General features: G+C 33.7%; 1 protein-coding gene across 5 annotated transcripts in view; it reads left to right on the top strand.

Annotated features, from left to right (window-relative positions):
* AGTPBP1 (ATP/GTP binding carboxypeptidase 1) overlaps window positions 1-12908 on the top strand; it is a 161054-nt gene that overhangs the window by 131935 nt on the left and 16211 nt on the right. For 4 of the 5 annotated variants that reach the window (XM_025851632.2, XM_025851633.2, XM_073880686.1 and 1 more), the window contains exons 20-25: window positions 716-869; window positions 2003-2183; window positions 4060-4189; window positions 5230-5361; window positions 7434-7610; window positions 11372-11532. In XM_025851632.2, coding sequence (XP_025707417.1) covers window positions 716-869; window positions 2003-2183; window positions 4060-4189; window positions 5230-5361; window positions 7434-7610; window positions 11372-11532 — 935 coding nt within the window. Of the gene's footprint in view, window positions 1-715; window positions 870-2002; window positions 2184-4059; window positions 4190-5229; window positions 5362-7433; window positions 7611-8743; window positions 8831-11371; window positions 11533-12908 lie in introns of those variants that run through there. The other variant, XM_073880687.1, reaches the window with a different exon arrangement.

Below are 12908 nucleotides of genomic sequence, written 5' to 3'. Positions count from 1 at the left end.
TGTGGTATAACCATATACTAAAAACATTAAAACTTGTGTTTTCAAAAAACACGTATTTCATGTGTTGAGTGATAGGATATAGTGTTCGTTATTATGAATGTGTGTGTATAAATTATTAAGTGATAAAAGCAGGTTACATTGGCATTTGTTAGTAGTAATCTAGGTGATGCAGTTATGGGTGTTCTAAATTTTTTCTTTGTACTTTCTGTGTCTTCTAGACATTTTACAATGAACCTGTATTAATCTTGAAATCAGGAAAAGTTGTTAAAAAAATTTGTGCTACATATTTCATTCTGCAGGTCTATAGTCACTTACAGTTTGAAAATTCAGAAAGCTTTGAAAACCAAAAGCTTTCTCATAGCCCATTTGGCAGCAAAGCCTGGCCTGAATTGATGTGAACTTATTTAGAATATTGATTCCACTTTGAGTGACTCCTCGTATGTTTTGCTGCAGAAACAGTAATGTACTTATTACAGGCTGCTGCTGGCCCCACTGGGGTATTGCAGAATTAATGGCATATGCACCATATCTATCCCCTTTCTCAGCTGCCTCAAAGAACTGATGTTTAAACTACCTCTGGCTCCCTGAGGGTTTCAGAGAAGGAATGAGGAATCTGATTTACTTTTCGTTATGTGGAGATCTGGATGCATTTATTCCTAATTATCCTAGGGAGTTTTTAAATGACTGTATACTTTGCTTTTAAATTTTTATCAAGATGCATCTTCAAAAATTGGAATCAGCACACAATCCGCAGCAAATCTACTTTCGAAAAGATGTGTTATGTGAAACCCTGTCTGGAAACACCTGTCCCTTGGTGACTATAACAGCAATGCCAGAGTCTAATTATTATGAACATATCTGTCAATTCAGTAAGTCTGTCTTCTTCACTCAAAATACCAATTATTCTTATTTTCCTTTGCTTCATATATATTTTGTAAGAGCAACAGTATAGGAATAGGCATTAGAAGTCTTGGGTTCTAGTCTTGGTCCTATTACTGCCTAGCCCTCGGCCTACTTCTGGGCCGCATTTTCCTCATTTCAAAAACGGGGGAGTTGTGTGAGATTATCTCTGAGGTCTCTCTCAATATGAATATTCTGTAGTTCTTATCCTTAGAAGTCCTACCCAAAGTATAATACAACAAGATGTTTAAATTTTAAGTGTTTAAAATTTAAATTTCACAATTAAAAATGTACAATAAACTGATTTTATTAAAAATTTACAATAAGCTAATTTTATTAAGATTAGTTTATTAAACTAATAAAATAATTTTATTTATAAATAAAACCACCAGAAACCTATCAAATGCTTTGATGCTAGCACTGAATAGCTACTTGTTTTTTTCCCTGCCATTTATATTTTTAAAGTTGTCTCAGATGTACAGCTGTAATAGAAAAAATTAAAAAACTCCAATTTTGATAAGAAGGTAAAGTATTTTCAGGAAAGAGAAAGCTTGCTATGCATGAAAATATGAGCAGGTGGGCTGAGTGGTTATATTGTAGACCTATATATCTAAATGTATGCTGAAAAATTTTTCATTGTAAATCTCTGAACAGATATATCTTATTGTATCTCTGCTTATCATAGCAACTATAAAACAGGGGTAAAACGATATTTTCCCCCATGACTTTATGAAAAATAAATTTATATAGAAAGCTTCCCCAACTACTTGTTCTTTATAAAAAGCACTATTATATAAAAGACCTAGTTTTATATGTCAGATTAATTATTGAGAAGTAAATAAGTGACTCAAATACTATTTATTGTGTTATGTGTTATGTTCATACTATGAATTTCTTTAGGACATGGCCTATATGGGTTTTATCTGTTTTCTCTATAGGGCCTAGTGCCATTCTTGTATATAGTAGGTGCACAGGGAGTGTTGCTATGAATTTATATCAGAATTCACAATTGAATAGAAATATTTCTAAATCCCCAAAGTCAGACATCACACAGACTCTTAGTAGCTGTTCATTTTAATTTGAGATTTTATGTGTACTTTAGGAAACCGCCCTTATGTTTTCTTATCTGCTCGGGTACATCCTGGAGAAACTAATGCAAGTTGGGTAATGAAGGGAACATTGGAGTACCTCATGAGTAATAACCCTACTGCCCAGAGCCTACGAGAATCCTATATTTTTAAAATTGTCCCTATGCTAAATCCAGATGGTGTCATCAATGGAAAGTAAGTGAAGCAAGTGTTATAGAAATGCTATAAACAATGTGGCTGTCTTGAATAAACTGGTCAAAATCATAGCATCCAGCTTAATTTGGAAAACAAATTGAGTGATTTTTCTAGAACAAAGAAATTGTTGGTGGGGAATTCATCTAAGATAAATTTTTAAAGGAAAATACATTTTTATATATGTATATTTTGAGAAATTCTGTATTCTATGAGAATATGATTTCATAAAATGTGTCTTGCTTGAATTGTTTTAGAAAAAATCATTGTCAGGATATGAGAAAGATTTTTAACATATCCTCTTATATTTTTGTTTGTCAGTGGCATGATCTTGGGTTGTTCTAAGATTTAGAAACTTCTGGGATCTCTTTCCACTAATACAGGTTGGCTCTACCTGCTGACCTCTTCCTTATAGGAAGAGGTGTAGTTTTGACAGAAAGAATTCTTTAGACTGCAAATACTAGAAGATAACTTCTTTTTAAGTGGAGATGGCTTACAGTTAGTGCAGTTTATTTTTTGCGGGAATTAGGAAAGGTCTCTGTTTCTGAAAGATGGGAATTTGGTCTTGCTGTCACGAGCATCTGCAAAGCTGAGGATACCATATTTTATTTATTCAATAAAGGTAGAATGGGTATTTCTCATATTTTAGGAAATTTTTGAATGAAAAAGCCAGAATAATTTCCTTTTAGGTAGTGTGTTATGAAATTAAAATGAGATTTTTATGACTGGTTTTAATTTAGAAGAATATTGACCAGTTAAAATTGTGTTTATATTTCTGTTACCACCTTCTGGTAGTTTGCTTAAATTTTTGCTCAGTTGCTTTAATACTTAATACTTGCAATTAAATGAAAATATATTTGAATTTTTGCAAGAATGTAAACTTTTCAGGCGCCTGGGTGGCTCAGTTGACTGCCTTCGGCTCAGGTCATGGTCCTGGAGTCCCGGGATTGAGTCCCACATTGGGCTCCCCGCTCGGCGGGGCGTCTGCTTCTCCCACTGACCTCTTCCTTCTCGTGCTCTCTATCTCTCATTCTCTCTCTCTCAAATAAATAAATAAAATCTTTAAAAAAAATAAAAAAGAATGTAAACTTTTCATATACTTCTCTTTTTTAGGAGGACCCAGCTCAGGTAGCACTTTCTTTTTTCTTTTTCTTTTTTTTTTTTTAAGTAGGCTCCATGACCAGCCTGGAGCCCAACGCGGGGCCAGAACTCAAAGCCCCGAGATCAACACCCAAGCTAAGATCAAGAGTCAGATGCTTAACCGACTGAGCCACCCAGGCGCCTCCCCCAGATAGCACTTTTACATAATAACTAATACAATCAAAGTACAGGATGTTAGTATATAACAAATGATTATTATGTAGTCAGAATGGAAAATGTGACCATTAATAAATTTTATAGAGCCTGGAATAAGACCCCAGAATTGAGAATTAGTTTTTTCCTTTTTTTAAGATTTTATTTATTTATTATTTATTGATTTGAGAGAAAGAGTATGTGTGCACACAGGGTGGAGAGAGGGGCAGGGGGAGAGGGAGAGAATCTCAAGTAGACTCCCCGCTGAGCTCAGAGCCCTACGCCAGGCTCGACCTTAGGACCCTGAGATCCTGACCTGAGCCGAAATGAAGAGTCAGAAGCTCAACAGACAGCCACCCAGGTGCCCCTAAGTATTTTTTTTTTCAATAGCTTGAAAATGTTGGCCTAAATATCTGAAAACACCACAGTTAAATGCATGTAACACAAGATTTTACACAAAGCAAATAATAAGTGTTTAGTGACTAGTGTATTTACAGGAAATAGTTACTGGAATAGAATCATAAAATTAAATATATGTAAGAGTTTATCAGTACTAATGTTTGCGGTTGTGTTTACATATGTGTAGTCACCGCTGTTCTTTAAGTGGAGAGGATCTGAATCGACAATGGCAAAGTCCAAATCCAGATTTACATCCTACAATTTACCATGCTAAGGGACTGCTACAATACCTGGCAGCTGTGAAACATTTACCACTGGTAAGTATTTGTACTCTGTCTAGTCAAAGAAATGATATTGTTAATTAATGACTCATTTTATAACCATTTTCTGGTTATAAAAGTTAAATGTTAATTTAAAAAGTAATTTCTTTAAAATACCTTCTATTATCAATTACTTCTGTTATCAATTACATAATATCAGTGTATTATGATGTCAAATTAATACAGTGTATCCATATTATTTCATCAGGTTTAACTTTTATAGTTCCCATGAGCTCTTTATTTTTTGTTTATGAATATTTGTAACTCTGGGTGTAAATTTTAGGTATTTAACTTCACTGTTCGAACAACACTAAAGTAACAGGATGTATCTTCCAAATTCTCAAACTAGTAGAAGCTTATTTCTGAGTTCTTTAGTCAACGCTGAATCAGGTTAAGTCTCCAGTATACATATGAAAGGTGGCATAGGCATAGTGGTAGACTACCAAACTGTGTATATATGCTGTTTTCTGCAGAAAGTTTTTGTGTAGAATGTTCCCATTATATTATGGTTTAAATGAGGTAATCTTCCTTTGGGAAAGATGGGAAAACTTTAGAGAAGGAGCAGCATTGACATGCAAGCCTGTTCTTTATTTTTCACTTTAAAAATGATGCTCTTAAAAATTGAATTGAAACCATACCCTTTTTTAAATAGTGTTTTTCATGAGAGCATTTTCATGTTCTTTCAAATTAGGTAAATGTTTTAACAACCCTTGGATCAGTGATGATTGCTGCTGTAGATTTGACCTATAATTGAATTTATTATTTTTTAAATGATGAACAGTAGATACATAAGAAACAGTGGAAGTCATGGCTTGATGCAGGCCCTGGAAAGGATTTAGCCATTCTGGAATTAATCACAGATCCTTTCCAGAACTAGATATTACTACTTTTATTACTTCTACTTGTTAAATGATGGCTCAGTTACAATATAAAGGGCAAAGAAACACACCTATTTATTGTCTTGGTATTAACTAGCTTTATTTGGCACTATATGAATTTGAAGTTTTTTAATTTTTAAAATATATTGTGTTTTCAAGGTTTATTGTGATTATCATGGCCATTCCCGAAAGAAGAATGTATTTATGTATGGATGCAGCATCAAAGAGACCGTATGGCATACCAACGATAATGCAACTTCATGTGATGTTGTAGAAGATGTAGGATACAGGGTAATTATTACAGATAAGTCTGGAGTTTTTGGAGTTCAAATGTGCATATACACTACAGAAAATAATTTAACATACACGAACTACTCAGACTCAGCAAGTGTTGCCATTTTGCCATTTTTTTCTTGTTTCAGATTTTTTCAAGTTAACCATTCTAAAATTTTTGCTTTTCACATTTAGATTTTTAATCTATTGGGAATTTATTTTTGTATGAGGGTTGGGGATCTAATTTTAGTTTTCCCGTATATAGCCAGTTGTCTCAGCACCATTTATTAAACAGTACATCCTTCCTGTGCCAATTTATAAAGCCATCTGTTACATACCATGTTTCCACACGTCTGGGTGTGTTTTGAGGTATGCCCAGGACTGAAAGATCTTACTGCTTCACATCCTGGGTGCTCTCCATTCGGGCACAGTGGCTTTCCTACTGTATTTGTGCTCAAACAAAGCACCCCAGGTTATTTTCCCAGAAGAGTTTTAGTAGCGTCCACTGCTGTGAGCAGAAATTCAAAGGCACATTTTCTTTTTGGTGTCCTCTTTCTTCTTCCCCTTTCCCAAATAAATAAAATGATTAGAGTTAAATTAAAAAAGTGGGAACACTCCAGAAACAAAGAGTAGTGAGTAAAAGTCATCTTCTGTCAATCACTAATCATTTGTACCAATGTATTGTGAGATTTGCCTCTAAGGACATTCATTCTTAAATGTATATACATGTAGCATATGAAGTTCTGTTTTTATTCTGACACCACAGCCAGTATGCACTGCTGTGCATTTTTATCACTGTACACATGTGCCAAAATTTGTTTAGTAGTCCAGCTACTACTAGTGGTTGTTTGATTAGTATTGCCAGATTGTCCTACATAAACATGGTGTAAGTCGATAGTGCCCCGTACAGTGACTGACGGTGCTGTTCCCATACCCTTACTACAGCATGCTGTCACCTCTGCCAGGGAAGAACTATCTGATGGTTTTCATATCTGTAATTATAAATGAGGTTAAGTATCTTTTCATATGTTTGGCCAATTATGACCTCTCCCTCTCTTTTAAAAGCCTTTTCTCATATTCTCTGCTTACTCTTATACTGGTCATCTAATTATTATTGTTTTTAAGATAACTCTTTATATGTATTACAAATATGCTGAAACATTTTTTTGTGTGTGGTAATTTAAAACTCACATCATATTTGTTGATTTTTTTTTAATGACTTCTGAGTTTTGAGGCTTAGAAAGACTTCTTATCCCAAGATTTAAAAAATAAAGTTCCATGTTTACTGTTTTTAATTTCATTTTGAAATTTTACTAATTGTAAGTTTAAATTCACAGTGTGGTTAGACTTGAACGTACTGAAGAGTGGCTTCAGCTAGTTTCTCTCAGTGGCTCTCCAGCAGTGCCAGCAGTTAGGGAGTGATCAGCCTTCTCACCACTAATCATTCTAATTTTAACACCTGCCTTTGGTTCCAGTTCGGAATTCTCTTTCTGGAGAGGTATCTACTCCAACACAGTATCACGATTTTACTTCCCTTACATATATAATCAGGTGAATATCTGTTGGATTGTTTCTGTAGTCAAAGCCTCCTTCAGAGTTCCACTGGCTCTGCCCCTGTACTTAACACACTCCAGGTGAACCTGAGAATAACGTGAAGTCAAAAAAAAAGGTTGTGGGCATTTTGATTGTGATTGCCTTAGCCTTATTGATTAACTTAGAGGTGACTGACATTTATAATATTAAATCTCTTAATTAATAGGCCATCTTTCATGACTAAAGTTGCTTTGTTTTTTAAACATGGTTTTTTTTCATATTTTTAAACATTTTTAACATAGTGTTCGTTCATTTATTGGTTGCTACTATGAATGTAATCCTTCTATTTCCTAACTGGTTACTGTTCATCTAGGAAAACAGAAAATTCTAAATTAGTAAGGAATGATTTTGATGCTTGGAATAGCAGGGGATAAAGCAAGAAGATCCACATGGCCCTACTCTAATCACCATGTTTTCATGAAAATTTTTAAAAATTACAAAAAAATTATTTAAAAAAAAAACCTGCTTGAAATATTTTATCATTCTTATCTTTGCAGACTTTGCCTAAGATACTGAGCCATATTGCTCCAGCATTTTGCATGAGCAGCTGTAGCTTTGTAGTAGAAAAATCTAAAGAATCCACGGCACGTGTTGTAGTTTGGAGGGAGATAGGAGTACAAAGAAGCTATACCATGGAAAGTACTTTATGTGGCTGTGATCAGGGAAAATACAAGGTAAAACATCTCAGGACTTTGGTCAGTAACAATTATTTTAAGGACTCCCTTTTCATATAGTATGCTGGTGGTTTTCAAGTATAAAATGACACGTTCGTTATACTGAGTTATATGTAATTTGCAAGAATAGAATTAAATCATATGCAATTCTTTTTTACTTCTCTGTACTTAAATAGCTTGCTTTTGGTCTTTATGAAATCTTGGTTGAGACTGTCTACATTCATTATTTTTAAGAAGGCATGTTGTGGTACACATTTAAATATTGATTGGTAATTTATAATGAGTTGTGCAAATAGTACATTATCAATAAAAATTTTCTATCATTTTAATTTGTTGGATATAAGTATATTTTTCTGCATTTAGAAATAAACACATTTATTTATAAAGTTTTGTATACTTAGATTTGTGTGTGTGTGTGTGTGACTTTTAAATGCATATCCCTTCACTAAAATGTTTTCTTTACTAAGACTGCTCTTCTCTAGTGTTATAGACTTTTTTTTTAAGTTGTTTTTATTTGAGAGAGAGAGAGCACGAATGGGAGGGGCAGAGGAAGAGAGAAAGTTTTTTTTTTAAGACTTTATTTATTTATTTGACACAGAGAGAGAGAAGCGCACACGCGCAAGCAGAGGAAGTGGCAGGCAGAGGGAGAAGCAGGCTCCCCGCAGAGCAGGGGGAGCCCGATGCAGGACTCGATCCCAGGACCCTGGAATCATGACCTGAGCCGAAGGCAGTCGCTTAACCACCTGAGCCACCCAGGCGCCTGGGAGAGAGAGAATCTTAAGCAGATTCTGCACTGAGCCTGGAGCCCACCGCTGGGCTCAATCAAGACCTGAGCTGAAACCAGGAGTCAGATGCTTTACTGACTGCACCACCCAGGCGCCCCTGGTGCCATAGACTTTTATTAGAAACAACTGGAGCTTAAAGTTTACTTTTGAAATTAAAGACTAATAAAATATTACGTGACTTTGAATTTTTTAATTTGAAAGATTGAGAACCTAAGGAGCAATCAGTCGGAGCTTAGATAATCAACAGCAAACAAATAAATATGACAAGTACTTATTTTTTTTGCTACAGAAAGATTTTCAGGTGTCATGCTAATTATTCCTTATTCTGTTTGATTTGGTTTTGTATAGGGCAAGAGGAAACTGAATCTAAGAGTGATTTCTCACGTAAAAATGGTTGTAACTTTGTTTGGAAAGAGTTAAAAATCTCCCAATTGGTTAGTATTAAAAATGTCAACATATTATAGTGGACTGAAAAATGTCAACATATTATAGTGGACTGAAAGCTTAACTTTCAGTCTGTACCAAACTGGAGTAAAATTGTATAGATCTTGCAATTGACATTCAAACTTTTGGGGCCTGGTAGAGTAAAACTTAATGAAATTTCAGTACTTTCTGTTGAGTGACTTCCCTAAATTTTAGGTTGACCACAGTATATTATTTTTCCAAAATGTAATGTCCTTTGAATTCTCTTCAAATACTGTAGAACAGTGACTTCTCATCTGCTAAGGACATGATGGTGATAAGAGATAAGATGTCCTAGAGCACTCTAGCTCCCAACCCCTGTCTCCTAATCATTGCTGTCATGGACAACTTTGCCAAGAGTCTCATATTCTGTAAGTGTGTAGGATGGGAACAACGCTTGAGAATCACTTTTGTATAAGACCATAGGTATCTCTGAGGAAAAAAACCCTTAAGCTGTATGATTTATGGAAACAGACTATAAATTATGTCTTAAAGAGATCCTTTATGCAGTCAGACTGGAGAAGGCAATTTAAAGCATTAATGTCTTTGAAACTGGCCTCTGGGGGCAGGAAGAGAAGTAGAGAAACTGAGGTTTGCATGCCCCTTGAAATCAACTATGGGATATAGCAGTAGTGCTTTCTTATTATATTTGGATTCTACTGATAGACTTTCATTAGATTTTTTAAAACATTCTATTTGTATTTTGATAAATTTCTTTGGTCATTTAAAAAAACCACATTTAAAAAATAGCTAAAAAATATATTTTGAAACATAAAATGTTAAAGCAGTTTTCCAAACTTATTTTTTTTAAATCTATAGACTTTAAAAAATAAAATGGGTACCTAGTAAATACTCATTTCTTTTTTATATGATTTAAAGTTAATAGAGTTAATGTTGATTTAAAACCCTTATGCAGAGAAATGTCTTAGCATTAAACCTTAACAGGTTTTTTTTTTTAATGTCTAAAATTCAGTGCTGTGATCATAACATTTTCTTTTTACAAGCTTTTTTATTATTGTTAATAAACTTTTTTTTAGAGCAGTTTTAGATTCATAGCAGAATTGAGTGGAAAGTACAGAATTCCCATATACTCTCATCTGCCCCTACACACGTAATGTATACTTTTCAGACTTGTTAATGTTAGCTAATAAGTTGTGTGAGTTTAATGATATTTTAAGAAACAGTTCTCTTCACATCAAGAATGTTCTTATATTACTGAATTTTAGGCTGTAAATGATCTTTATTTTTACTTTCTGTGAACTAATTCAGAAACAGTCATAGCCTTTCAAAAGCTTTTAAATTAAGAAGGCAAATGAATCTTCTAATAAAGTTAGGTTCCATTTCCTAGAATATTTAGAGATGGGTAAAATACTTAAACCGTCAGGCTACCGGAGCGCCTCTGTGGCTCAGTTGGTTGAGTGTCAGGCTCTTGGTTTCAGCTCAGATCATGATCTCATGGGTCATGAGATCGAGCCCCACATCAGGCTCCCTGCTCAGTGGGGAATCTGCTTGAAGATTCTCTCCCTCTCCTCTCCCCCTCCCTCTCAAATATAAAATAAAAAATAAATCTTTAAAAAAAATAATCATTAGTATAAAGACATGTGCTTTGTGTAGGGTTAAGTAACAGTTTTTACAATTTATTTCTTGAGTTACTGTGTGCTTTCAGTCTCGTCTTTGTAAAGCTGTTTTAAAGTACCTTTTCTCATGATGTGTGCTCTCATTTTCACCTGCAACTTTTTTTGGTGTAAGGATTTCACTTATTTTAGAGATTCATTTTTATCTGAAAATTAAACAGTAAGCAATGTTTTGATTTATAGTCCATTTTTATCATTTTATGTGGTAACATTTAACTTTTGATAAGCCTTATATTGTTTCTTGGGAAACTGTCAGTTAGAAAAGGGTAATAAGTTGCAGTAAAATTTTCTTTTTGCTGCAGTAGACCAGATTTGAAATGGGCATTCCTAATCGCCATGGAACATAGGAACTTATTTTACTGCTACCTCATTGGCCTAAATCTGTTTGATTTTTTTTTTTTGACATAGTTACCTTTCTTTTACTTGTTTTTTACTTACCAGTTTCTTTTATCATATGGTAAAAAGTGTCTATATATGGTAACGTTCAGATATTACAAATTTGGGCTTTGATTTTGACAGTACAGTATTTCAACATTGGCATCCAAAGTAGTAGATTACAAGAAATACTAGCAAAAATATAATTTCACACATGAACTCCAATATAACCATAGAATGTTTATTTTTTTCCCAGTGTGTTAGTGAAAATAGTTTGCATGTAATGAATGGGAATAGACATTTAGAATTGGTTTTTTGAGTTTCCTTTGTGACCTAAAATGATCTTATATTGTTAAGACATTGTGCTTATTGAGTTGTAGGCCCGTACAAAGTACCTTTTAATTTTATTAATATAATTATAAATTTCTTTTATGTGATTATAATAAGAAACAGCCAGAGGACAGCAAATGTCCTAATTACATATATGAAATTGCTTTATTTCTAGGGTTTACAGATTGGTACTCGAGAATTAGAAGAGATGGGAGCAAAATTTTGTGTTGGTCTGTTGCGTTTGAAAAGACTGACGTCCCCATTGGAATATAATCTGCCTTCCAGCCTGCTTGACTTTGAAAATGACTTGATTGAATCGAACTGCAAAGTAACTAGGTAAGACACACTTGTTTCCTTCTGTTATTATGTTGTAGTATACTGTTAGACTTCGTTAAATTAATTAAGGAGGAAAGGCACAGAGATTTTGATAGCCAAGAGCATTTTTAGAATTAAATAATTAAGTTTAAACATCTAGGTTATGTATTTATTTGTTCCAAATTGTGATAATATTCTTCGTTCTTTTAACATTGATATTTGGATGAGATTGTAACGAAATATCCTTATATTGAATGCCACTTTTAGTGATCTTAATGGTTTACCTTTAACCCAAAAATAAGCAATGTGGAAAACAGTACTTAGATAATATCTAAATAAGAGGACTTGGAATCAGGATTCATATTTGAAATTTTATTTTGTTGATATCTACACACATCAAATGGCTTTCCAGTAACAGTCTGGTTACATATACTGAAAACAGCTAATTAATTTAGTATCCCTTTGAAAATTTAATTATATCTGTGAAATAATATTCTCAATAGATAAACCTTTGCTCCTTAAATATATATAAAATTTGATCAGTTACAGGCTCAGATATAATTCAGTATTATAATTCTTAATCATAACACCAGACCTTAGCATTTTATAGTTTGATGGATATGGGTAAGAATATGCTCATTTTGTAGAATCTTCATGATTTTTTTTGTTAGATTTGACTTGTCATTTGTCAGTTTATTGCTCTGCTCTGTTACATATATTAGTTTAGGAGTTTTAAGTATAGTAAAACATTAATTAGAACTCTGTTCTTTTTAATATGATAATTGAGACAGTAATCACCTGAGTTCTCTACTGGAAGTAAATATATAAAGATTGTCAGTTGTTCTGATATTTAGAAGCCTTCCTTCAAGTTATTTCATGTAATCTTTTTTCTCCCAGCTTTATTGAAGTATAATTCACAAATAAAATTGTAAGATTTTATGATGCTTTGATATATGTATACCTTGTAAAAGGATTGCCCCATTGATTTAATAACATATCCGTCCATCAGCGCACATGTTTACTCTTTTGTGTGTGTGTGTGTGTGTGTGTGTGTGTGTGTGTGTGTGTGAACGAATATGATCATTTCAGTTCTCATCAAATTTCAGTCATACAGTCTAGGATTATCAGCTGTAATCACCATGTTATACATTACTTCCTCAGGTCTTATTCATCTCAAGGCTGAAAATTTGTACCCTTTTACCAATCTCTCCTTTTTTCCCTACACCCTGTACCCCTGGCAACCGCTTTCCTACTCTGTTTCTCTGAGTTCCAGTTGTTTTTTTGTTTTTGTTTTTGTTTTGATTCTACATGTGAGTGACACCATGTAGTAACTATCTGTCTTTGTCTGGCTTATTTAGCATAATGCCCTACAGGTTCATCCATGTAGCAAATGAAAG

Source organism: Callorhinus ursinus, unplaced genomic scaffold (genome assembly GCF_003265705.2).
Source record: "Callorhinus ursinus isolate GAN/ISIS: 27379988/994484 unplaced genomic scaffold, GSC_fseal_2.0 scaffold39, whole genome shotgun sequence".
Taxonomy (NCBI): Eukaryota; Metazoa; Chordata; class Mammalia; order Carnivora; family Otariidae; genus Callorhinus; species Callorhinus ursinus.
Note: the sequence above shows the minus strand (reverse complement) of the source record. Positions and strands in the feature narration are given on the sequence as shown.